This window comes from Oncorhynchus mykiss, chromosome 27 (genome assembly GCF_013265735.2).
Source record: "Oncorhynchus mykiss isolate Arlee chromosome 27, USDA_OmykA_1.1, whole genome shotgun sequence".
NCBI classification, from domain to species: Eukaryota; Metazoa; Chordata; class Actinopteri; order Salmoniformes; family Salmonidae; genus Oncorhynchus; species Oncorhynchus mykiss.
The window spans coordinates 20,015,004-20,040,206 of NC_048591.1; the positions used below are offsets into that span (position 1 = coordinate 20,015,004).

General features: G+C 40.7%; 1 protein-coding gene across 2 annotated transcripts; it reads left to right on the forward strand.

Annotated features, from left to right (window-relative positions):
• Window positions 1-72: 72 nt before the first annotated feature.
• Window positions 73-20,762, forward strand: si:ch211-235m3.5 (BICD family-like cargo adapter 1). 2 transcript variants are annotated; one of them, XM_021587918.2, is made up of 9 exons: window positions 73-506; window positions 5,247-5,462; window positions 10,635-10,754; window positions 11,148-11,294; window positions 12,136-12,318; window positions 15,604-15,774; window positions 17,808-17,920; window positions 18,214-18,334; window positions 19,038-20,762. In XM_021587918.2, exons 1-9 carry the CDS (start codon window positions 255-257, stop codon window positions 19,278-19,280), a joined length of 1,566 nt encoding a protein of 521 aa, XP_021443593.2. In that variant the 5' UTR covers window positions 73-254; the 3' UTR covers window positions 19,281-20,762. The 2 variants fall into 2 exon arrangements, with proteins under 2 accessions (XP_021443593.2, XP_021443594.2); XM_021587919.2 differs by lacking the exons at window positions 73-506; window positions 5,247-5,462 and adding an exon at window positions 6,560-7,136.
• Window positions 20,763-25,203: the final 4,441 nt, after the last annotated feature.

Below are 25,203 nucleotides of genomic sequence, written 5' to 3' on the forward strand. Positions count from 1 at the left end.
TAATATAATGTGTACGATTTGGACGCGCAGGTTTAAGATGCTATGGATTCCCTGGGGACCAGCCTACTTTCACTCGCATCATACTGGAGAGACCGGCTTGTCAAACTACAGGTTCATTCGCACATAGGCTGTGGTAAAGCATACACAGGGGCTTAGGCAACCGCTAAATAGTTATTGAAATGAAACTGAATTACAAATATGCCACAATAAATATCAAATAGTATTATTAGGCTATTTCCATAAAATCAGGAGGTATGGATCGAGTTGGTAAATGGAGTTTCAAACCGAAGAAGATGGAAGTGGAATTGGAGGATGATTTTTATTTTGATTATGATGCGTTAGAAATATCTGATTATCAAGACCCCAATGAACTTTTAGCTGCTTTGAAACAAAAGGAGAAAGACGTCATTTTGGCGGCCCAGCTGGGAAATACATTGCTTTTGGAAAATCGTCAGTTGAAGGATCAGAGCGACAAACTTCATGAACAGTATGCAGACAAACTTGAGGTAAGAGAGAAGAGTCCAAAGAAACCTATTGTGTTGTACGATTATGATGAAGTTTGTGAATGTGTCAAATGCGCGCTTGTTCCTATCTTCATAGAAATTATAACATGATTCACAAGCGCATCCAATTTGGATCTTGAGAAGTAGGCCTACGCAATGAGTCAATTTGTAAAATATTGTTCAAGATTCTTTCGAAAGAGTTTATAATTGTTATTTATTTAGGGTAGGCTTTTCTAATTTTCTTTACATTTCTGTGCTGACTAAGCATCAGAAAATGTGTGACAATTAACTTAATAACTGAGAGAATTATAACATTATAGTTAAGTAGGATACTGGATTTTACTCTGGCATGCTGATAATCATTCCAGACAGAGCAAGTCACAGTATCAACCAATGTTTTGACTATGTTAACAGCCATTGATATACGGTGCATTTAGCTGCACCTGCAATTACATCGGCAAAACGTGTGCATGACCAATACTATTTTATTTTATTTGCTAGGTGTTGGCATATCAAACAAGGGAAATAACAACAAACAAGTCTTTACATCATGCAAGTCTTTTATAATAGAATATACTGTATAAATAGTACATTATAAAGCAGCACAATTTAACCCAAAATACCATACTTCAGGTTCACCTTTGATAATATTCACTAAGATATCATAGGTGGATGGATGGATCTAGTATTCTTAGTTGGCTACCACCATATGATCAGGATCTAAGGAGGCTAGCTCTTCCCTCTTCAAATGAGATGTCATAAGAATGTACTGAGCCTGAGCTTCCTCGGAAAACAAAGACCAATTTTATTACACACAATGCACTCTTTCTCTGCTCTCTGAAAAGCTCTTTTGTGTTTTTGTGATAAGCCTGAGTTCCACGAACCCGCTCCCCTCCCTTTCCCTCACAGGTTTGCCAATTAATATGGACATCTCATTAGAACAGCACAGAGATATATTCAGTAAATGGCACCCACCATGAGAGGAAAGTATATACAGTGCCTTCAGAAAATATTCACACCCTTGACTTTTTCCACATTTTGTTGCATTAGCGCCTGAATTTATAATGGCTTAAATTGATAATTTGGTCACTGGCCTATACACAATACCTCATAATACCAAAGTGGAATTATTTACACATTTAATGAAAAGCTGAAATGTAACTATAATGAGGCAATAACTATTCAATATCTTTGTTATGGCAAGCCTAAATACTTTAAGTTAAGGAGTAAAAATGTGCTTAACAAGTCACATAATGAATTGTAGGGACTCATTATGTGTGCAATAATAGTGTTTAAGTAATAGTGTTTTATGATTTTTGAATGACTACCTCATCTCTGTATCCCACACATACAATTATCTGTAATGTCCCTCAGTCGAGCAGTGAATTTCAAACACAAATTCTATCACAAAGGCCAGGGAGGTTTTCCAATGACTCGCAAAGAAGGGCACCTATTGGTATATGGGTAATGGGGGAAAAAAAGCAGACATTGAATATCCCTTTGAGCATGGTGAAGTTGTTAATTACACTTTGGATGGTGTATCAATATACCCAGTCACTACAAAGATACAGGCCTCCTTCCTAACTCAGTTGTTGGAGAGGAAGAAAACCGCTCAGGGATTTTACCATAAGGCCAATGGTGACTTTAAAACAGTTACAGAGTTTAATGGCTCTGATAGGAGAAAACTGAGGATCAACATTGTAATTACTCCACAATACCAACCTAATTGACAGAGTGAACAGAAGGAAGCCTGTACAGAATAGAAAATATGTCACGTGATCGGTTCTTTCTCACAGGCTACAAGTAAAGGTGCATGTCCTTATCCAATTCTGAGGTGCATATTGAAGATATTGGAAGAACTGTCCACATTTACTTTTCGTCAGCCAACAAGATGAGTAGGCCTAACGAACAGCAAAAGCACTAGCCTATGTCAATCTACTATCACCATAGTACAAAGGTTGACCTATTCTGTGCAAGAAATACATTTTCCAAACATAGTCTGGGACTGTTGTACAACCAGTAGCATCAAAAAAATGTTTTTTACGCAACGTGACTGACGCAACAGATCATAACGTTTAGCTTAAAATGTTGTTAAACTATTAGGCTATTTCTTCACATTATAAGCACAGCAATGTGTGCATGGTAGTAGGCTATAAGCGCGAATGTTCCATTATCAGAAAACACCATTATCAAAGTGACCGCAAATGTGATTATGCATCTAATGCTTTTATTATAAAGGTGCATTTTATGGTGAAAATTATCTTCAACAAACTTGAAACTCACACGCTGCTTATGTATGCCAGTTAGATCTACACCCCTTGTAAAGTGAATTAATGTGCTTAATTTTCAGAAGTTATTTGGCCACTTTAGTTGTGATACAAACCTAATTGAATCATATAGGCCTATGGAATTGGCTACATGAGGTGTACGACTGTGATTTGATAAAGGCATTGTCTCTTATGCTGGGCATCATTCACAAGCAATAATATATAATTCACAAGTGATAGGCTAATATTGTCACCCATCAGACTTTTCTTGATTTAATCTTGTCTGTACATACACTACCATTCAAGTTTGGGGTCACTTAGAAATGTCCTTGTTTTTGAAAGAAAAACAATTTTTTTGTCCAATAAAATAACATCAAATTGATCAGAAATACAGTGTAGACATTGTTAATTTTGTAAATGACTATTGTAGCTCGAATATGGAATATCTACATAGGCATACAGAGGCCCATTATCAGCAACCATCACTCCTGTGTTCCAATGGCACATCGTGTTAGCTAATCCAAGTTTATCCTTTTAAAAGGCTAATTGATCATTAGAAACCCCAATTATGTTAGCACAGCTGAAAACTGTTGATCTGATTAAAGAAGCAATAAAACTGGCCTCTTTTTAACTAGTTGAGTATCTGGGGCATCAGCATTTGTGGGTTTGATTACAGGCTCAAAATGGCCAGAAACAAAGAACTTTCTTCTGAAACTTGTCAGTCTATTCTTGTTCTGAGAAATGAAGGCTATTCCATGCGAGAAATTGGCAAGAAACTGAAGATCTCGTACAACGCTGTGTACTACTCCCTTCACAGAACAGTGCAAACTGGCTCTAACCAGAATAGAAAGAGGAGTGGGAGGCCCCGGTGCACAACTGAGCAAGAGGACAAGTACATTAGAGTGTCTAGTTTGAGAAACAGACGCCTCACAAGTCCTCAACTGGCAGCTTCATTAAATGGTATCCGCAAAACACCAGTCTCAACATCAACAGTGAAGAGATGACTCTGGGATGCTAGCCTTCTAAGCAGATTTCCTCTGTGTTCTTTTGCCTATCTTAATCTTTTCTTTTTATTGGCCAGTCTGAGATATGGCTTTTTCTTTGCAACTCTGCCTAGAAGGCCAGCATCCCGGAGTCGCCTCTTCACTGTTGACGTTGAGACTGATGTTTTGCCCGGTACTATTTAATGAAGCTGTCGTCCCTTTATGTCATAGTTTGTAAATCTCAATTGTCAGTAGAACCCACGTTTGTTTAAGCAAGTCAGCCATATCAGCTATGTTTTTTAGAAGGCGGTGGATGAGGCTGAATGAACTTTTTCTCTGCCAGACAAGGCTCTGCTGATAGCCAGGTGTAACAGTGGTAATGTATTAGGACTGCTGTTGGGGCAGCTTTATGTAGGCCCTAACAGTTTGTGGGCACTGTTTGTCACCGATGTAGTCCAGTTAATGCATTGCTTAGTGTTGTGTAGTGGCTTTGCTGGCATGCATCTACAAACATTTGGAGGGAGTTTGCCCCACAAAGATTTACATGCTAAAATCACCAATGTGTGAGGGTGTTTATCTTTAAGCTCTGAGGGATGGCACATGCAGCATCTGCAGTTCGTATCCCTTTCACTCTCACAAGGTCTGAATATGTAGCAAAAACATTAAGCATAATATGCCCAGTCGGGTATGTGAATCCTCTCCAGATAGAGTCTATAAGTATCCCTGGCTTGCTCAGTGTCGAATATTGGCCACAAAAAGAAGAGCCATATAAGTATGTTAGACCATTACTCTCGTCTTCAGGAATATTTCCCCAGTTCAGCATTGAAATTAACTGGCCATCATGAAGTAATGTAGTTGCGGTTACCACCCAGTCTCTCAGATTTACACTGTTTCTCTTACTGCTACGCTGTATGGAATTGAATAAGCTTCCCAGAGATGGCTGTAGCTCTTCTACATGTAGATCCAATAAGTGTCTGTAGCAGCCAGGGATGGATCCACATTAGGAGACAGATGTTTCAGAGACCATTTTACTGTTGTCTGTGGGGCTGGATAGATTTAATGTAGGGCTGTCTAGGCCTCGGAGGCGCAAGAACATGGATATTGATATAAGCCAGTTGCCAAGCTGTTTTATTGGTGTACTATTATGAAATAATGATAGTTTCTATTACCTTACATGAAGTATAATACAGGCCTGTGGTTATGTCATAGTCTAATCTACCATGTCTGGACTTTGATGCTATGTGCTCTAAAGAGTTTATAGATACAATAAAAAGATAGCAGGGGTGTACTAGACTGGTGAAATACCAAGTATGCATCACCTTGCTTCAATAAGTACACAGTAACAGCTACTGCACAAATACTCTTAGATTTTCTAATTTATTCATTTCATGGATTAAAATGATCGAGCAATGGTACCAGTCTCCTAATCACAGACCAAAGAGACCCCCATTGGCACGCATTAATTGTGCCCATCTGTTATGTTTTGCCCACAGGAGCTGGAGCAGGGCAGGCACGATCTGCAGGTGAAGCTGGAGGGGTGCCAGTCTGGGTGGGTGAGCCAGGTTGTGGACCTGGAGAAAGACGTGAGGGATCTGAGTGGCCAGGTGGACAGGCTGTCCCAGGCCCTGACCGACGCAGACAGGGACAAGACCAGGGCCCAGGAGGAACACGCAGAACACACCCAGTGCCTCAGAGAACAGCTCAGCACAGTGAGTACATACCACCCCTTCACACCTGGGCCATGTTCATTAAGCACCAAATGGAAGAAAACAAAACTTATTTAATTCACTAGCAATAAGCCCGGCAAGGAAGGCTAATGTTTTGACGCTAGCCTTTTTAGGAATGACGTACATAAAACCCTTTTTTTTTTTTTTTTGACCATATAAAGTGACACATTAAAATATTTCTCTATTAAGGCATAAGTAAAGAAAATATAGCCATTGTAACCTAACCACTCAAGCTATGCCTGGGGTTAGAGCCAACATCAGATAAGGTGGGGTGTTACCCAATCTACCTACTGAAAATAAATGTAATGTACAAAGACCAACGCTGTATAAAGCAAGGCCACAGATATTAGGTAATACATAATAATAGTAGCTAGTAAGTAATACACAGACAGTACATATAAGCATTAATATGTAGATAAAAATCTAGATTAACCATAGATTAAGAGAAAACCCACCTCAGCAGTTCAGGATCAGTTCAGGTCAGGTTGTTATTACATTAATAAGTCATTAAGGTACTTTGCCTAAAGGCAAAACATCCAGCTGGGGGGCTATAGGAATGGACGCCAACATTTTGTAAAGAAGAATATGGAGTAGGAACTGAAATAATTTGTTTTGAGACTCGATAAGTCTTCAAAGCAGGGAGACATCAGTGGAAGGTTGAAAAAGGCTCATATCTGGAATTGGTCTTTGAATTGTATCAATCATCGCTGGAATAAGTGGGTGAGTTAATTATATACTGAGCCATGTGGCTATGACATGTAGAAAACCCCTAGACCACGTGATGGGAAAACCACAGCTGTCAATGTCCTGTACTCAGTATGCAGTCATGTCCATGCTTCAATGTGACTCATGTTTACTTTATTAGAACTATATCCACAATGATACTTAATATTAACACTATGACACCTGTTTGTACTGGTGAGGTCCTGGGTTATCCCTATAAATGCTGTACCTAAGACTGGAAGCTTGCCATTGCGATTAATAAGGTATTTTACAGTCTCTTATCAGTTTTGTAGGTACAGTTGAGCTTATTGGCTAAATTAACAGTCTCTTGTGTACTAGGCTAGCAACCTTGAGTGGGCCGCTAGACTAGTGCTCTACAAACTTACCACAAGGGTGTTGTTTTGTATTGCCGAATGTTATGATCGTGACGTAAACTTACAGTTAATGAAACACATGACTAACCACCTGGCTGTAGTAAGCATGGAAGTTGAATATCTAACTCCAGTCCAGTGCACAGACATAAGGCAATGGAAAAAAGAACAACCTCCTTTTGACTCCTCAGTAGTCTTCAGTTCAGATAGAGGAACCATAATTGTCACTCCACCCTGTGTAGAGGAAATCTCTTCTATTTATCACTCACAGTCCCCCAAAACGGGCAGGAAAAGGTCTATTTACAGGAGCTATCTCTCAATCTGAGTTCTGGAGGAGGAGGAAGTGGAGAGAAGTGGGTTCTTTCTGCTGGCTGGCTTCCACCGTGGGTGACTGAGTTCTCTGGAAATGTAAACGTAAAAGAACAGCTAGAGAGTAGTACAAACGCTGTTCTTGCGGAGAGGAAAGGTTTAAAGAGTGTTTCTCGCTGACATCTTCTTACCGGACGCGGTAGTGAACGGTGGTGGTACCCCTCTCTCCAGGTGTGCAGCACTGCCTGGCATGGTGAGTGTGTGTGTGAGAGAGTGGGGGGGGGGGGGGGGGGTGTATATAACGATGCAATCAGTGAACCTAAAAAGAGATATCAATAGAGTCTGTGTACAGCAGTGTCTGGGTGGGACTGTATGTTTGGTAGAAGTGGTTCTATAGTACTAGGGTCTGATGGCCCTAACTCTAGTGTGTGAGCTTAGCCAGAGCATGACCGTATTCTGGGGGAGAGAGGTTACCAGACAGTCAGCCTAGGAGTGTGAGCACTCCAATATATAACCTTGACCTATGGTCACACAGCCAGGAAAACGGATATCCATTTCAGCTAATACATACACTATATATACAAAAGTATGTAGACACTCCTTCAAATGAGTGGTTTCGGCTATTTCATCCACACCCGTTTCTGACAGGTGTATAAAATTGAGCACACAGCCTTGCAATATCCATAGACAAACATTGGAAACAGAATGTCCTTACTGAAGAGCTCAGTGACTTTCAACATGGCACCGTCATAGGGTGCCTACCTTTCCAACAAGTCAGTTCATCAAATTGAATCTGGGTTTGGCAGATGCCAGGAGAATGCTACCTGCCCCAATGCATAATGCCAACTGTAAAGTTTGGTGGAGAAGGAATAATGGTCTGGGGTTGTTTTTCATGGTTCGGGCTAGACCCCTTAGTTCCAGCGAAGGAATATTTTAAGGCTACAGCATACAATGACATTCTAGACGATTCTGTGCTTCCAACTTTGTGAGAATAGTTCAGGGAAGGCCCTTTCCTGTTTCAGCATGACAATGCCCCATAAAGCGAGGTCCGTACAAAGCGAGGTCCGTACAGAAATGGTTTGTCGAGATCGGTGTAGAAGAACTTGACTGGCCTGCACAGAGCCCTGACCTCAACTCCATTGAACACCGTTGAGATTAATTGGAACACCGATTGCGCGTCAGGCCTAATCGCCCAACATCAGTGCCCTACCTCACTAATGCTCTTGTGGCTGAATGGAAGCAAGTCCCTGCAGCAATGTTCCAACATCTAGTGCAAAGCCTTCCCAGAAGAGTGGAGGGTGGACCAACTCCATATTAATGCCCAATTTTGGAATGAGAAGTAAGACAAGCAGGTGTCCACATACTTTTGGACATGTAGTGTATTTCTAAAGACCACTAGAAATGCTTACTGTTGTTGTTCACCTTGGTTGTGAAGGAAGTGTGAAAACTATGTTGATCTTCGCCAGTCAGTGACTGGTTCGTTATCAGGTTTTGCTGTATCTATGAATGTTATTCAAATAGTTGAGTGTGAGAGTAGTATTTTGACAATCTATGACTCTCTGGCAGTGTAATTGTTATTGTTTGATTCTCTATCCCATCAGCAGTTTTCAACTTGAACATGCAGATGATAGAAAAGTATTGATGGATCTTGGCCTCACTGTTACATAGAATGCCTAATCATTATTCCTCTGTGAACAATGCTTCACCCAGAGTCTAGCATTCACTTCTGTTAGTTCTAGTGTAATTCATACATATTTTCTGTGAAAGCTCAAGTCAAACACTTGCATTGAAATAACATGATGTAGACATATTTTTAGTGAAGGGATGTGTTACTCTAAAGGGAGAACGTTTACAGTTTCATAAGCTGGAATTGAGAACAACTCTTGGTTGATTAAATGTGTAGCCTATCTCTCTGTTTGGTAGTACCTTTTCAGAAATGACATTATTGTCCAATCTAAGTTACAGGAAAAGGCCTTCAAGGAAGTCATTTATTTTTCCAACATAAGGAAATAAACCAGTGCACATGTCTCAAACAAGGAAGTGAAAAATATTTATTTTGATCACTGGTGTGATGAATCATGCCATTCTACAGGTGAAAAATATATTCAACCACTAAGGGTTTAGCTAAGGTTTTCAACTTTAGATTTAGACACCAACCAACATGATGATTTCCATGGTGATGACACCTGTTATATCCCTCACTCCTGATTTTATGTTTATGTAGAATTAGACACCCTTGTTTGACCTTTGACTCAGACAGCGTCACACCACTTAGAGAGGGAAGCGCTAGGAAGATCCATCATTGGAGAGGGTTCATCATATGATGTTTGTGCTACTGCTATCTATGACCCCTCCCACCCCAAGGGAATGCTATACTTTGTCCCACCACTCTGAGAAGACCCTTGGGTTCTACTACTGCGGTAGAGGTCAGCTGCTATGTGCATCACAATGTAGTCTTGGAGCTGGGGGGGGGGGGTTGTTTTATGGGTTGTTTTATTTGATTTTGTGTCCCTAACAAGTGGAGTGTCTCTCTGTGGATTCCTAATGGACCGCTCACTCCATTTTCCATAGTCGGGCCAAGATAAGCCATGGACGGGACTCTGGGGTAGATTGATGCAAACGTGCATCCTTGCCACTCCCCCTACAGTGTGTGGCTACATGCCCTCTGTTTTTGTTTCTGTCTGTCAATGGTCATTCAACTACCCCAGCCTCCATGCACCCCCCCCCCCCCCCCCCCCCCCCAGTAACATCCCCAATGTTCTGTGCCTAACGTGGCATGGGGATGTCACTGCCAAGACCAAGATTCCCCAGTTGCTCCATCTGCTGTGACCCTTTCATCCTGTATTGTGTGTGCGTCTGTGTGTGTGATGGGAGCTGACATGGGCCTGCCATACTGCTGAGTCAGGGGGGCCAGGGGTGTGTGTGTGTTTGGGGGTAGGGGTTAGGGGGCCAAAGAACTGGCACAGTGCCAATACATTCCTGTCTCTCTCACTTTTGTATTTGGAAATGTTTTTGTTTTGTTCCAATGAGTTCTACATTGGAACCTATGGCATATAACCTTTTTAGTAAGGGAAAAAACTTTCCTCAAAAGTTTCGGTAAACTCTTAGAAAAAAGGGATCCGAAAGGGTTCTTCGGCTGTTCCAATAGGCAAACCATTTTTTGGTTTCAGGTAGAGCTCTTTTGGATTCCTGTAGAACCCTCTGTGCAATGGGTTCTACCTGGAACCAAAAAGGTTTCTTCAAAGGGTTATCCTATGGGGACAGCAAAAGACTCTAACCGTAACCCTTTTAGGTTCTAGATAACACTTTTTCCCCCTAAGAGTTTAGGCATATGTCAATAATTGCTTACTGTGCCATCTTGTAGTTAATGGAACAACTGTCCCACGGAGAGAAGTTTTGAGTTGTTTTGTTATGACGAAAACATAAGCACATGTGCTGGAGGCAAGAACCATTGCTCTGACTGTAGTATGTGATCTTAGTTTTCCATTTACAGCATAGCTCACAGCAACCAATAATACAGATTCACTTATTTAATATCTATGATTTTATATTACACTTCCTCATATATCTATACCTATTTACCTATATACCTATTTTAGATATTTATCTCTGGATCTAATATCTAGTAACTTAGTCTCAGATTTTTTCGTCTCCTGAACCTGGTGCCCTTTTCTCTTGTCTGCCCTGTTTCTCTGTATGTACATCTAATACCTCTCTCCTGTTCTTGGTGTCTGTCTGTGTTGCGGTCTAGGCAATGGAGGTGGAGAGGGCGATGACCAGTGAGCTGCAGACCCTGAAACAGGAGCTTCAACAGAAAGGCCAACACAACAGACCACAGGAGGAGGAGATGCTTAGTGCCATGAGGGAGCAGGTAGGCTATGCACACACACACAGTTTTGTATTGCTATCCTTGTGGGGACCAAATAATCTATTCCCATCCAAAATCCTATTTTCTTTAACCCCTTAACCCTAACTTGAACTCTTAACCTAACCTTAACCCTAAGCCTAACCTTAACCACAAACCCTAAAACAATACCTAACCCTAACCTTAATTCTAATCCTATTTGTAAACCTAACCTTTAAGCCTAATCCGTAAACCTAAAATAGCGTTTCTCCTCTTGGCGACTGGCAACATGTTTTACTAACCTTGTAAGGACTGATACCCACAAGGATTGTTAAACACACACACACACACACACACACACACACACACACACACACACACACACACACTTACTTTATCTCACCCCTTGTGTGTGTCCAGGTGGTGCGTCTGTCCCAGAAGGAGCAGGCTCTAGAGGAGCAGCTGGAGAGTGTGTGTCAGGAGAACGCAGACCTACGTGACAGACTGGCCTCCCTACACACACGCTTAGCTCTACAGGACCAACACAACCAGCAGCAGAGCCAACAGGTAAACATACACAATTTTTAGTTTTGTTATCTTTCTCCTTGTTTACTCATTAATATCACGTCAATAGCGCAAAGTTGCCTAAGTGACCCTGGGATACACTGTGGTAATTGGGGTTTAATAGCAGCGTAATTTCCACTCGCTTTTTTAGCCCATAGATATTGCTGTATTTTGTTGTCACTCAAATATCACATGAATACGCATAACAGATATAAAAATGTATAGAATTGCAAGAAAATTTGCTTTAAAACTGCAACATTTTCTTTGCACCCCATGACAAAATACATTTTAAACCTGCAAAATTCTCTCCACTGACCAGAGGGGTGTGAACAGTTTGTGTCATGAACAGTGCTTTTGCCCATAGAAAGAGATGTGGTGCATGCGTGCAGAATAAAAAGTTTGGGAACCCCTGATCTATGGAAGGTTTTGCTTTAAAATAGACTCATCCCTCCCATTGTCACATGTCATTTCAACTTGTAAGGCTGGATTCCACACGTGCCGTAGTGGAGTTTCTGCACCAGGCTGGAATCTGGCATGTTAGGATTTCACAGTGGTTGAATGGCAGTTTACATTTTTTACATAGCTTTTCCAATAGCACTGTATGTTGATATAGTGCACATATTGTGTAATATGTGATTTATGGATGACATTGGCATGTTATGTATACTTGTGTGTCTCTAGAGCTACATCTGCTTTTCAATAGTCAAACTGATGGGATCTGAATCTCAATATGTGTGCATAATGTGGTTGATTTTAGATGACGTTGACCAGACCTTATGTATCTCTCTTTGTGTGCGTTTATCTCTATGTTTTTGTGTGTGTGTGCCCCTCTCTCTGTGTGTAGCTGGCGGAGGCATGGCAGGAGGCTGCGGCGGCGAGGGGGCGTTCCCAGCAGCTTCAGGTCCAGGTGGAGGAGCTGCAGGAGGAGGTCTACCTGCAGGACAGGAGTAACCATGGAAACACATCCCTACTGTCTGAGCTGGAGACCAGTCTAGACACCATGGGCCTGGGCCATGACAGAGAACAGGTAACACTATAGAAATTAGAAGACATGGGACATAAGAGACAGGGAACCCAGGACAAAGGCAAGGGTTAGCACACTTATCCTGGGTTAATACTGTTGGTACATACATCATGGTCAGAGTTAGTGGCCAAGATTGTTATGATCTATATCTTTATACTCTTAGAAAAAAAGGTGCTATCTAGAACCTAAAAGAGTTCTTCAGAAATAAGAGACAAAAGGTTAGCGCACATATCCTGGGTTAATACCCTTGATACATCACATAGTCTTAGTACATACAGTACCAGTCAAAAGTTTGAACACACCTACTCATTCCAGGTTTTTTTTTATTTTTACTATTTTTCTACATTGTAGAATAATGGTGAAGACATAAACTATTAAATAACACATATGGCATCATGAAGTAACAAAAAAAGTGTTAAACAAATCAAAATATATTTTATATTTGAGATTCTTCAAAGTAGCCACCCTTTGCCTTGGTGACAGCTTTGCACTCTCTTGGTATTCTTTCAACCAGCTTCATGAGGTAGTCACCTGAAATGCATTTCAATTAACAGGTGTGCCTTGTTAAAAGTACATTTGTGGAATTTCTTTCCTTCTTAATGCATTTGAGCCAATCAGTTGTGTTGTGACATGGTAAAGGTGATATACAGAAGATAGCCCTATTTGGTAAAAGTCCAAGTCCATATTATGGCAAAAACCATCATGCACTATGATGAAACTGGCTCTCATGAGGACTGCCACAGGAAAGGAAGACCAAAGAATTACCTCTGCTGTAGAGGATACGTTCATTAAAGTTAACTGCACCTCAGATTGCAGCCCAAATAAAGGCTTTACAGTTCAAGTAACAGACACATCTCAACATCAACTGTTCAGAGGAGACTGTGTGAATCAGGCCTTCATGGTCGAATTGCTGCAAATAAACCACTAAAGGACACCAATAAGAAGAAAAAACTTGCTTGGGGCAAAACACCTGAGTAATGGACATTAGACCAGAGGAAATCTGTCCTTTGGTCTGATGAGTCCAAATTTGAGATTTTTGGTTCCAACCGCTGTGTCTTTGAGACGCAGAGTAGGTGAACGGATGATCTCCGTATGTGTGCTTCCCACCATGACGCATGGAGGAGCTGTGGGGGTGCTTTGCTGGTAACACTGTCAGTGATTTATTTAAAATTCAAGGCACACTTAACCAGCATGGCTACCACAGCATTCTGCAGCGATACACCATCCCATCTGGTTTGTACTTAGTGGGACTATAATTTTTTTTCCCCCAGGCTGTGTAAGGGTTATTTGACCAAGAAGGAGAGTTATTGAGAGCTGCATCAGATGACCTTGCCTCCCCAATCACCCGACCTTAACCCAATTGAGATGGTTTGGGATGAGTTGGACTGCAGAGTGAAGGAAAAGCAGCCAACAAGTGCTCAGCATATGTGGGAACTCCTTCAAGACAGTTGGAAAAGCATTCCACATGAAGCTGGTTGAGAGAATGCCAAGAGTGTGCAAAGCTGTCATCAAGGCAAAGGGTGACTACTTTGAAGAATCTCATATAATATATATATTTGATTTGTTTAACACTTTTTTGTTGTTGGTTACTACGTGATTCCATATGTATTATTTCATAGTTTTGATGTCTTCACTATTATTCTACAATGTAGAACATGGTAAAAATAAAGAAAACCCCTTGAATAGGTGTGTCCACACTTTTGACTGGTACTGTATATCAGGTAGAACACTTTTAGGTTCCATATAGAACCCTTTTTTTCTAAGATTATATAAAGTATGAGGTGTTAGAAAGATACAGAGAGATACACAACCATGCAATCAAAGTCCACTGCCTGTATGTAATAGACATTTCCAGGTGAACAAAAAGGAGAGCAGTCTTTTCTGGTTTATTACAAGTTGCAACAGGGAGACACCACCCAGCACAGAAGCAGAGAAAATAACTGGCCTCTTGGAGACAGGCCCTTTTATATCCTAATCACACAGCACCAAATGTTCTGTAAACATTAGCCTTGTAGGAAGTTAAAGCAAAAAGGCAGTGACTTTGTCAGCTTCTACAGAATCACATAGTGTCCATAGAATGTCATCAATACAATAAAACCGTGAATAATCCGTTTTTCCTCTGCCCTCCAGTCTGGCGTCAATCACTATCTACAGATATGAGAATAATCCATAACATTCAGCATCAAGTCTGACACCTTGAGTGTCAGAAATTGAACACTGGCAATGATGTGTATTACAGAAACTCCAAATATGTTAAACATGGAGCTCAAATATTCCCATGACACTGTAATGGAAGAATGATACATAGCAACAGAACGTTCTAGGTATGTTATTGGTGATGGTACCTCTGTAAAGGAACACTTCTTAACTTGTGTGTCCTGACTTCAAAGAGAAAGAAACAACAAGGGGAACATTATTTGCGAGAGCTTTGCCATTAGCTACTGAGGTGTGAATGCATTACAGCTCCTACAATTTGTAGAAAACATAGTGATAATGAATGCTTGAAACCAAGCATAAAAGGTGAGAAATAAAGAGACATAAATTTTGACTGTCTGATTCTGTCATTATTTTGCTTTGTTTTCTTCCATACCTGGAAACTGTGATCTTTTAGTGCACCCATGAGTCATTCGCTAGCCTACATTTCCTGCTTGGTTGAATCACCTAAGCTAGATGGATCTTTCTACCTCTAAATGTCAGAGAGCCAACACATTCAGTCAGGTTTTGTGTTAAAGTGGTTATACCTATGGAAGTCTCAAAGAAAAAAAACAGTGATCTTTGACTCTTAAAAGCTCTAGGGAAGACTTAAGGTAGTGAGATGAGGTATAAAACTCAATCATTGAGAGCTATAAATAACGAACACAGCACTCTACAAAGTTCCTTCCTCTGATGTCATCTAGGCCTAGGAAGTGTCAAGTTCAAGAAAATGGGATCACCAACTTTTTAATAACGTTAACCCACTTTTATTGTTATTTTGCCTTTCTTCATCAGTAATGAGTTTGACACTTTTGAAACCTGAGGAAACGAGTAGTCATAATGTAGGCTGAGCTACACATTCACACACTGTAGTGTTAAAATAATACAGAACTCATTGACCTAACACACCATAGTGTTATTAGTGTTAGTGTCTTTCCAATGAGTTTTTTACCACAGTGCTACTGCTTGTTATATGTGGCTGAATTTAGGTTTACCTGTGTTCAAATGTTTTTGTTATAAACACTATCCAATACAATTTGATTTAATCTCATCTCTCTCTCTTTCTCTGTTCTTTCTGCTCTCTCTCTCCAATAGATGACCCAGGAGGTTCTGTCTATCCTGGAGCTGCTGCGACCCCTGATCCAGGTAGTGAAGACTCCAGAGAGATCAGAGTTTATAGGTCAGGAGGAAGGAGACCTACAGGCCATGCTGCTCCAGTTACATGGTGTGGCTCAGGCACTGGCCAACCACACCCATATCCCTCAGGTGAGGAGTCATCCGGGAAACCAAGCCACCAACCAGGGAAAGCTAACTAACTCTAACAATAGGCCAGTGATGTGCAGACAGGGTAGGCAAGGTAGATTTTTTAAATCAAATAAATAAATAAAGCTTTTGTCAAAAGGTTTTCATGCTTAAAATCCCAAAATGTGCTAAAACTGCGTTACAAGCGCTTGTCGATCTGTGCCTACCATCCCCATCCATTCAAATCCATAAATTTTTGCATGAGGCAGAGAGAACTTTACAATTTAAAAGCTTAAATTACAGTGCATTTATTGGGGGGGGGGATCACCCTCAAAGAATTGGGGGACACACGAATCGATATGCCGTTAAATGAGCAGCAAAAACAACAAGTCACCATGCACAATACTACGGTAAAGGAAAACCGTGAGATTTTGAAGGACCTTACTAGGGGGGGGAATTTGTTAGCGTTTCAGGGAAGCCTTATGATGAGAGTACAAGCTAATGTAATTGTGGAAACTATGTATAGTTATTGTGAACCTTTGTTGAAAAAGACGAAAGGTTAGCTGCAGTAGGTATTATACGTATTCACCCCCCTTGGATTGTTTCACATTTTGCTGCATGACAAAGTGGTATTGAAATAGATTTAATTGTGATTTTTTTTGTTGTCGATCTACACAAAATTATCCATATGGATGGATCAACAACATTGTAGTGACTCCACAATAATGACCTAAATGACAGCGTGAAAAGAAGAATACAAATGTACAGAATACAAATATTCAACAACAAAAAAATGCATCCTGTATGCAACAAGGCACTAAAGTAATAATGAAGAACAAAAAAACACAGCAAAGGAATAGACTTTCTGGCCTAAATCCAAAGCCTTTATTCAATTCCCCCATAGATAATATACTGTATGCTCTGTTGGGAGAAAGAAAGAAAAAACAGTCTACCTTACCTGTAAGGTGCTTTTGTGTAACGACAGATGACTTTGGAGTTATGTCAGTGCTGTGGTTTTTGGTTTGGATCTCTGTTGAGGCGTTGTTGTTAGGAGCCTGTGGCGGGGATCTGGGAGAGGACAGGTTGGTAATGTTGAATGCTTCATAGATCACAGCAGGCACAGTCTATTATTCCCACTGGGAAACCCACCTTCCCGGGAAAGTGCCTGTCAAAACAATGCAGTCTCTCCCCTAGTTTTAGTGCCTACACTGGTCATAGAGAGAAAAGGGGAAACTTGACTGGTGAAATCATGATGCTATCAGACAAAACTGGAATTTAACCAAAGGATGAAACGAGAAGCACTAACAGAACATGAAAATGAACATCGTCTACTGGAGAACCGACCTGAATATTAGATGGACAACAGGTAAAGGACCAATGTCAACACTGATACATAGATAATACTAAATCACCTTGCACCTTGTGTGCTGGGCTGAGCTGACTGTAAGAGACCTCATTGTTCAGTTACCTGAGTCCTCAGTACTGTGTCCGGGTTCCCACATGAATTGCCGGCCCTGACAACAAAGGCTGGATTCATCTCCTAGGAGACAGACATTAACACAGAGATCAGGTGTCAGTCAGGCCTGCGTTCCATGGAGATTTAGATTTAGACACAATAAAAGGAGTTTCTGTGTTGCTGGGCTGGAGAGAGAGTGAGAGTGGTTTTTCAGTACAGTGATAGTCAGGTTACAGCTTTGAATTTCCAGTAAATACCATGAGCTACTGTTTTATAACATAACACCCACCGATCCTGTGTGTTCACTCATAGAGTAGCAGGTCAATAGAACACCCCAGGCTAGAAACAATGCCCTCTAATGTAATTTTAACCTAATTTGACAGTGTACATAACTAAGCACCACAGAAACAGAATACTCAGCTTCAGTCGTGGTTACGTTGGCTCATCTTAGTGTGTGGGGTTTGTGCTCTACCTTGTGGTCATGTTGGTTATGAGTTCTTGATACAGCAGAAGTTGAACCCAATACATTGGCGTTGCTAGTATTGGACTCAGACCAGGGTTTCAGTTCACTATTTCCTCTCTGACCTCTCCCCTCTTTTAGATCTCACAGCTGCAGGAAGAGAATGCTGAGCTGAGGCTGAGGCTCGGAAACAGACAGGATGAAGAAGAGGTGGCCCAACAGGCCATCAGAGACAGAGATGAGGCCATAGCTAAGTAAGTGGTTTTGCCTTTATCATTTAGTTATTTTCTGCTTTATCGTTTAATAATTTTCACTCGTTGTAATTTCCTTCAATGTTATTTTCAAACAGCATTTAGCATTCATAAAGTGACAGTTTTCATTTATATATAGTTCTTGCCATTTTATATGTACTGTAAATGTAACATATGTTCCTGTGCTGAGTTGTCGTTGGAAGATTGCCATGGGCTTTCCACATTGGTTTGCTATGAATCTATGATCATGTCACTGTGACTTAACATGTGTTTGACCCCCTGTTTCATCATGTCAGGAAGAACCTGATGGAGGCGGAGCTGGTGAGGAGTAAGAAAGACATGATGTGTCTGAACAACCAGCTGCTGGAGGCTATCCAACGCAAGCTGGAGCTGTCTCAGGAACTAGAGGCTTGGCAGGTGGGTCTCCACGGTCTCTTTGTCTGTCTCTGTTTCTATCATCCCCCTTCTCTGTCTGTCTGTCTTTTGCTCTCTGTCTGTCTCTGTGTCTCACTTTATCTATCTCTATTTCTCTCCCTTCCTCTGCCCCTCTTTCACACTCCAGTAACAGATTAGGGCACTTTCATAAGCTCTGAGTAAATATTAACATTGGTTTAATTAAGCCTATTGTCTTTAGGGCACCTCCAATAGTGAAAATGTACCGTAATCCTTGGTCACAGAGTCAGAATTCTAGTATTACATAGAGACTGCTCTTTAGCTGTAGTGTCCCCACTGGGGTTAGGGACACGGTAACCTTTAAACAGCCCCCTAAGTTTGGACTGAAGGGATCTGAACAGATTGACAGGTGGCCAAGGCTAGAAGAATCTTTCTGCTACTCTAGTCTACTGCTGAGTCATGGTGCTAGTGCGAGGCCATCTGCTGGGTGACTACCTCCCTCTGTTGGTCATATGAAGACATGGCAACATTCACTGTAACTGACCAGTTCAATAGAGATGATTTGAAACGTTCCTACAATTTCAACATCATGGTATTTGAACTGTAATTAAGCTCTTGAAGTGTATTTAAGCTCTTGTTATATCCAGCTCTTGCATTTAAAATGTATGTGAAGTCTAATGAGGCTCATTATCAACAGAGGTGTAATGTTTTTATTTATTTTCTTCAGGACGACATTCAGACCATCATCAACCAGCAGCTGAGGACCCAGCAGCAGTCGGAGCAGGTCCAAAGGAAACCTGCCTCCAACTCCATGTCCTTCTGGAGGAGACCCAGCATAGCTTCCTCCACCAGGCCCCACCGGCCCTCCTCCTCCCCTGCCTCCTGGACTTCTGAAGCTGGGCAAGAGAAGCCCCAGTCCCCCTGGAGAGATTGGCTCCGACCAGGCAAGGTGGCACAGTCTGGCAAATAGTGAGCTGGTATGTCTGTTGCCTCACCGTGGAGGACTGGCACATAGCACAGAACTGTCTTGACCAGCTGTCCATTGAAGAAGTTGAGTCGTCAAGGCTGGAACAAGCTGGTGGAACACTACTGAGTTGAACTATCAGTCTTGGTAGATAGAGTACCAAGCAGAACAGGACAGGCCGAACACTCGGTTATGTAGGAGACTTCAGTAGAGTATTAGAATTCAAGACCATAGTGTTTTGGAACCAAGGACCAGATAAGAGCCCTAATGGACAAAGAGCTATTAATAAGTAGATAGTAGTTTCCCCACTGTCACTGAGAAGAACCTAAGCACATAAAACGCATGTTAGAGCGGTTAAAGACTAGCATGGTAACGACTAGCATGGCCAGGGAGTCACACACTATTATGGTGAGAGTCCCGACAAGGAAAGATAAGTTGTGCCTTATAATTATGTTTTTTTTATTGTGAAGTCATTGATGCCTGAGATTGTAAATGTATGTGATAATGTCAATGTTTGTAAGAATACTGACAGTATTTGCTCAGGCTATTTATTTCATCCAACCTTTATTTAGGCAATGTAGACAGACTAGAGGAAATGAGTTGATAGATTGACTGGACTCTGATAATAAGACATAATGAAGTTAGTATTCACCTATAATCCTGTTGTAAATATTTAGCTACTTAGAAACACAGTAAGATGATGTCCGATCTAAGTGGTATTTCACTCACTACAGTCTGTTCAAAAGATGTAACAATATTACATGTTGCCTGCTGTCTATGCAAAATTGTTTCCATTATGTATCCAGAGAAAACAGCCTTTAGTAGAAAATAACCAAATATACAATAGGTGCTAATAAATAAACCCATGATATACAGTATTGCATGGGTTCTCATGTGAAATGTTATGTGAACTAGATACAATATGATTTATGTCCAAAATGCATTTCATGCATTGTATTCTTACCTTATGGGTCTTTTTGCCACATAACTGAAGGGGACATTTTGGGGGAAGGGTGCAATATAGATAAACTCTAACTAGGTTGGCCATATAAGGTCATACTTATTTTGTTCACAGTGCCAGAACAATCTTTTATTATTATTTTTTGAATCTAATGGACAGAATGCATGCAATATGTTGTCAACACATGAAGTAAGGTCTGTTCTGTTGTTTATCGACATTTGCTATTTGTTTATTTACATTTAGGTTTTAATTGACAAAATCAGTATGTCCTCAGACTATTTGATTTAGTGAAAAACAGAACAATGCTGATTGAATGAATGAAAACATCTAGTTTATTGCAGAAGATATAATGCAAACATTTAGATTCATATTACTAATTGTTGTAATATATGAATGTTATCAAAGTGCATGCATGATGTTGTGTATCATGATGTATGTAGTTTGTATTCTACATGTAGATGGCATTTATGTATTAGTGAACACAATGTCCTTTACACTGAAAATAAAGTCATGTTTCATACTTGATATCCTATGGCCTTTGATTGATAGTTTGCTTGGACTGCATAAAATACTGTGTTGCCTGCAGCACTAGTTCTCAATCCTGGTCCTGGGGACCCGAAGGGCTGCACATTTTTGTTTTTGCCCTTGCACTACACAGCTGATTCAAATTATCAACTCATCATGAGGCTTTGATGATTTGAATCAGGTTGGTAGTGCTAGAGCAAAAATAAAAATGTGCAGCCCTTTGGGTCCCCAGGACCAAGAAAGAGAACCACTGGCCTACAGGATACAGCTGGTTATCCACATTTACTCCATATAGAAGCAGGAATGCTGCGCAGAAGAAATATCAGCCCACGGAGAGAAGCACAAGAATTAACTTCACTCAACTTTCTAGAGCAGTGGTCACCAACCGGTCGATCGCGATCAACTGGTTCGATCTCCAAGGCATTCCTAGTCGATCGCCAAGCATTTCTGTAAAAAACCCAACTAAACTCATCAATAAAAGAAACGTCCCTTTTTCAGGACCCTGACTTTCAAAGATAATTTGTAAAAATCCAAATAACTTCACAGATCTTCATTGTGAAGGGTTTAAACACTGTTTCCCATGCTTGTTCAATGAACCATAAACAATTAATGAACATGCACCTGTGGAATGGTCGTTAAGGCAATTAAGGTCACAGTTATGAAAACTTAGGACACAAAAGAGGCCTTTCTACTGACTCTGATAAACACCAAATCCACAGCAAATCAGCTGTACCTTAACAGGTGAAAAAAACATTCCAAGCCAAACCTCTACAAACAGCCTACATCGTTGTCACCATATTAGCTAAAGTACACGTTAGTAAACCCGCGAAAATCTGGCAGTAACTTTAGTGTACAGTCAGTAAGCAGCTTCACCGGTGGCAATAAATGAGTAATAGCAAAAGCTTACCTTGACTTGGAAGAGTTACAGTGTTGTGTTGGAAAGTCATAGTACTACCTCTGTTTGAGCAGGATGTTTCAGTAGGCTGAATTTGCTAGCTAAGTAAGTGAAACTGGAAGTGAAAACATTTACAAAATCTCTCTATTTCTCTTGCTTCTCCTTCATTTTGGAATAAATACATTTGCTCAAAACTGTTCAACTATTGTCTTTCTCTTTGAGTCAACTACTCACCACATGTTATGCATTGCAGTGCTAGCTAGCTGTAGCTTATGTTTTCAGTGCTAGATTAATTATCTGATCCTTTGATTGGGTGGACAACATGTCAGCTCATGCTGGAAAAGCTCTGATAGGCTGATGGAGTCCCCTGGAAGTTGTCATAATTACTGTGTAAGTCTGTGCAAGTGGGTGAGAACCATGAGCCTCCTAGGTTTTGTATTGAAGTCAATGTACCCTGAGGAGGACGGAAGATAACTGTCCTCCGGCTACACAATGGTGCTACCCAACTGAGTGCTGTTGAGGCTACTGTAGACCTTCTTTGCAAAAAAGTGTGTTTTAATCAGTTATTTGGTGTCGTGATTATATTTATTATAGTTTTATCGAAAAAGGATAACTGTTTAAGTGTTTCACAATTTTTATTTCTGTGAAATTCAGTGAGGAGGATGGGCCTCCCCTTCCTCCTCTGAGAAGCCTCCACTGTTCCACAGCGCTACAACAAGCAGTGCAGCAGTAATGAATGAGTAGGAAAGTGTATCTATAGGCTTGCGTTGTTGTTATTATTAGCGGCTTGGGTCATTTCTAATATCAAATAATATTTCACTTTCTCTGGTCATAGGAGTAGCAACATGAATTTGTGCATGAGGCAGAAATAATGCGGTGAGACTCGAGTTTCGCCATCAGCTGGAAGATTGTGTCCCGTTTTGGACAGTGTCAATGGAGGAAAGGGAGAGTGAAGGGATGTTGAGAGGGGGACCCTCATTCTCATCTCTTCCCTCTGCTGCAACTGACAATCAGATGCAAGCACCATCAGCCCAGTTATAAAGAAAAAAGATTTAAATGTATGCTCACTCAGCTGTGCCTCACACGTAATCCAACAATGGATCTATTACCGGTGTGATCATATAGCCTACCTCAAATTAAAAATGGCCTGAACAGCAGGGCAATTCAAACAGGGCAATTCAAACAAAACCAATATTTGATGATATTGCATTTGGCCTATAGCTTACTGCACAAAAACCTCATTGCTACAGTACTGTTTTTAATTCGTTATTGTTGCATAGGTTTACATTTTTTAAGTCATGTCTGAGCGGTAGATCTCGGCTTGCATTTTGACTCAGAAAGTGATCTTGACTCAGAAAAGGTTGGTGACCGCTGTTCTAGAGTTTTCCCTGTAGCCACCAAATAGCCTACTTGGCCACTGTTAAAACTGTAACTTAAAGAGGGTACAGCCTCAGTTTACTACTGTAAACTCAAACTGGAAGTTGCACAGAATTTTCACAACTTTCAAGTCTGTGCTCAGCAGACCCTGGTGGCAGGGAGTACTCTTTGGTATTGTTTCATCTGCTGTTGGCCCTTTAAGACAGTTTGTAAACCACCCAAAAGCGATCTATAAAAATATATATTTTTAACTATAATGATTAGCTGTGTGTGGACGGACCTAGATACAGATGTTATTCTCACCTGCTTCATTATACTATTATCTGATAACTTTAGTTTGTTTTCAGTTTATTTAAGAAGATAAAGGAAGACAGAACAACACATTTAGAAATGGTTGGAGGTAGCTTCCACAGATCAGTCCTTTGTTAACTACTCTGTTCATTACACTAAATATGTAGTTTCTAAGGTTTTGTTCCTACAGAGTAGACAGGACAGGACACACAAAGGGGCTGTGTTGTTCCTTTCATGGTGGATGAATAAAGGAAGGCCTTTTCCCTCGGGACTCCAGGTGCCTAGCAACTTCTCTGTCTGTTCGGTCCCTTCATGTAGTTCAGTATCGGTCATGTGATCAGTCAGGGTTTCGCTGTCCAGAGCCAGCAGAGTAGAGCTGAGAGAGAGAGAGACATCTGAACTGCATATGTAACACAGCAGGTACCACTAAATGTGATCAGTCTTATAATAGTCTCTCACTGTTTCTGAACTCCAGTTTTATGACTCATGTCAGAGAGAGAATGCTTTGTTTACTGTGTAAACTTGACTTTCCTTAGTCCTTTCAATTTAACATGTTGCAATGACTGCTGTATAACCCCCCAAACCAAATATACTTTATGAGGCATAGAGATCTCCAGCCCACCATGGTAATACTGCTGAAATAACCCTGAGGTTGGATCAATGATTAACACCCTTCAAACACACTATACTGCCCCAGTCTTGTATAGGAAAAGCCATCTGAACTGCATATGTAGCAGGTACCACTTAACGTGATCAGTTTAATAATAGTCTCTCACCAGATCTACATCTTTTGAAACTGAAGCTTTTGGACATCACACTTCCAAGATTTCCAAACATCTTAGAAAGAGATCCCATTATCCTAACTTTCATTTAGTAGGACCATCAGTCAGCCAACAACAACAACGCAAATTAGCAAATGACAAATACATTGGTTTTGTTTTTCAACTGTATCAAATGACATTACTTTGAAATCATCATGATTGGAGTTCATACAGTTTTGTTACAGAAGTTGAATGGTTGTTGCCTTCTGTTGCAATGTCAAAAGGTTGCATTTGACTCAGTTGAAAAGTCATTTGAATAATCAACGGGAAAATGTAGGGACACCATGCTTCAATAACTATAGAGCTGCTTATTCTGTTTATATGCATATCTTCGCTTTTTAATGTACATGTGATCCCCCTTTTCGGAGGAAATAACAATGGACTATAGCCAAACTGAAACGGTACAGTAGTTAATATCACTGGATCCAGTCATGGTGATTAGATAGATATTTTGTTTGAAGTGACATTGATATGTGGAGGAAGAGACAACAGTTGGCTGGTAAGGTGCTGGTAAGGTGAGACTCCAGTCTCCAGGGACTTTTCTCTCCCATATTTACTATGAGAGCCCAATTAATATTTCAGCATTTGTAAGGTGCTACAGGAGGTGTTTTAAACATGAGACTGGACGTCTTAAAGTCACAGCCAGCATGCAGGAAACAGACTTCAAATTTGGTTTTAGAAACAATTAGACATTTGGTTCCTGTGTATTTCTTGGATTCATCTACGTCCTTAATTGAAGATGATATATGCTCTAGGCCTGCTGCTACTGAATATAATTCTACCTTTTTATCATTTATTTCAGTCTTCTTTTCCTACTCTGCTGACATAACATTTGCCACCTGCACCTGTGAGGTGATATCTTGTTGGTAATTGTTTATTGCTGTTGTGGTAAAGTTACTGATTGGTGGCGGTAACATGGCCTCTTGGATTGCATTTGAGGCTACCTTACACTGGCACATGTACTGATCCTTATCCCAGCATCCATCAACTTCTCATTGGATTACAAAAAAAACATTACAAAACTGCTGAAGTACAACAAATATATTGTTGGTAGTGTAT

Bases quoted from the DNA above. Each gene is read 5' to 3' on its own strand.
- si:ch211-235m3.5 (XM_021587918.2), top strand. From the start codon at position 255: ATGGATCGAGTTGGTAAATGGAGTTTCAAACCGAAGAAGATGGAAGTG. The intron at 5,463-10,634 runs GTGAGTACATAC...GTTGCGGTCTAG, and splicing joins TCAGAGAACAGCTCAGCACA to GCAATGGAGGTGGAGAGGGC. The intron at 10,755-11,147 runs GTAGGCTATGCA...GTGTGTGTCCAG, and splicing joins TTAGTGCCATGAGGGAGCAG to GTGGTGCGTCTGTCCCAGAA.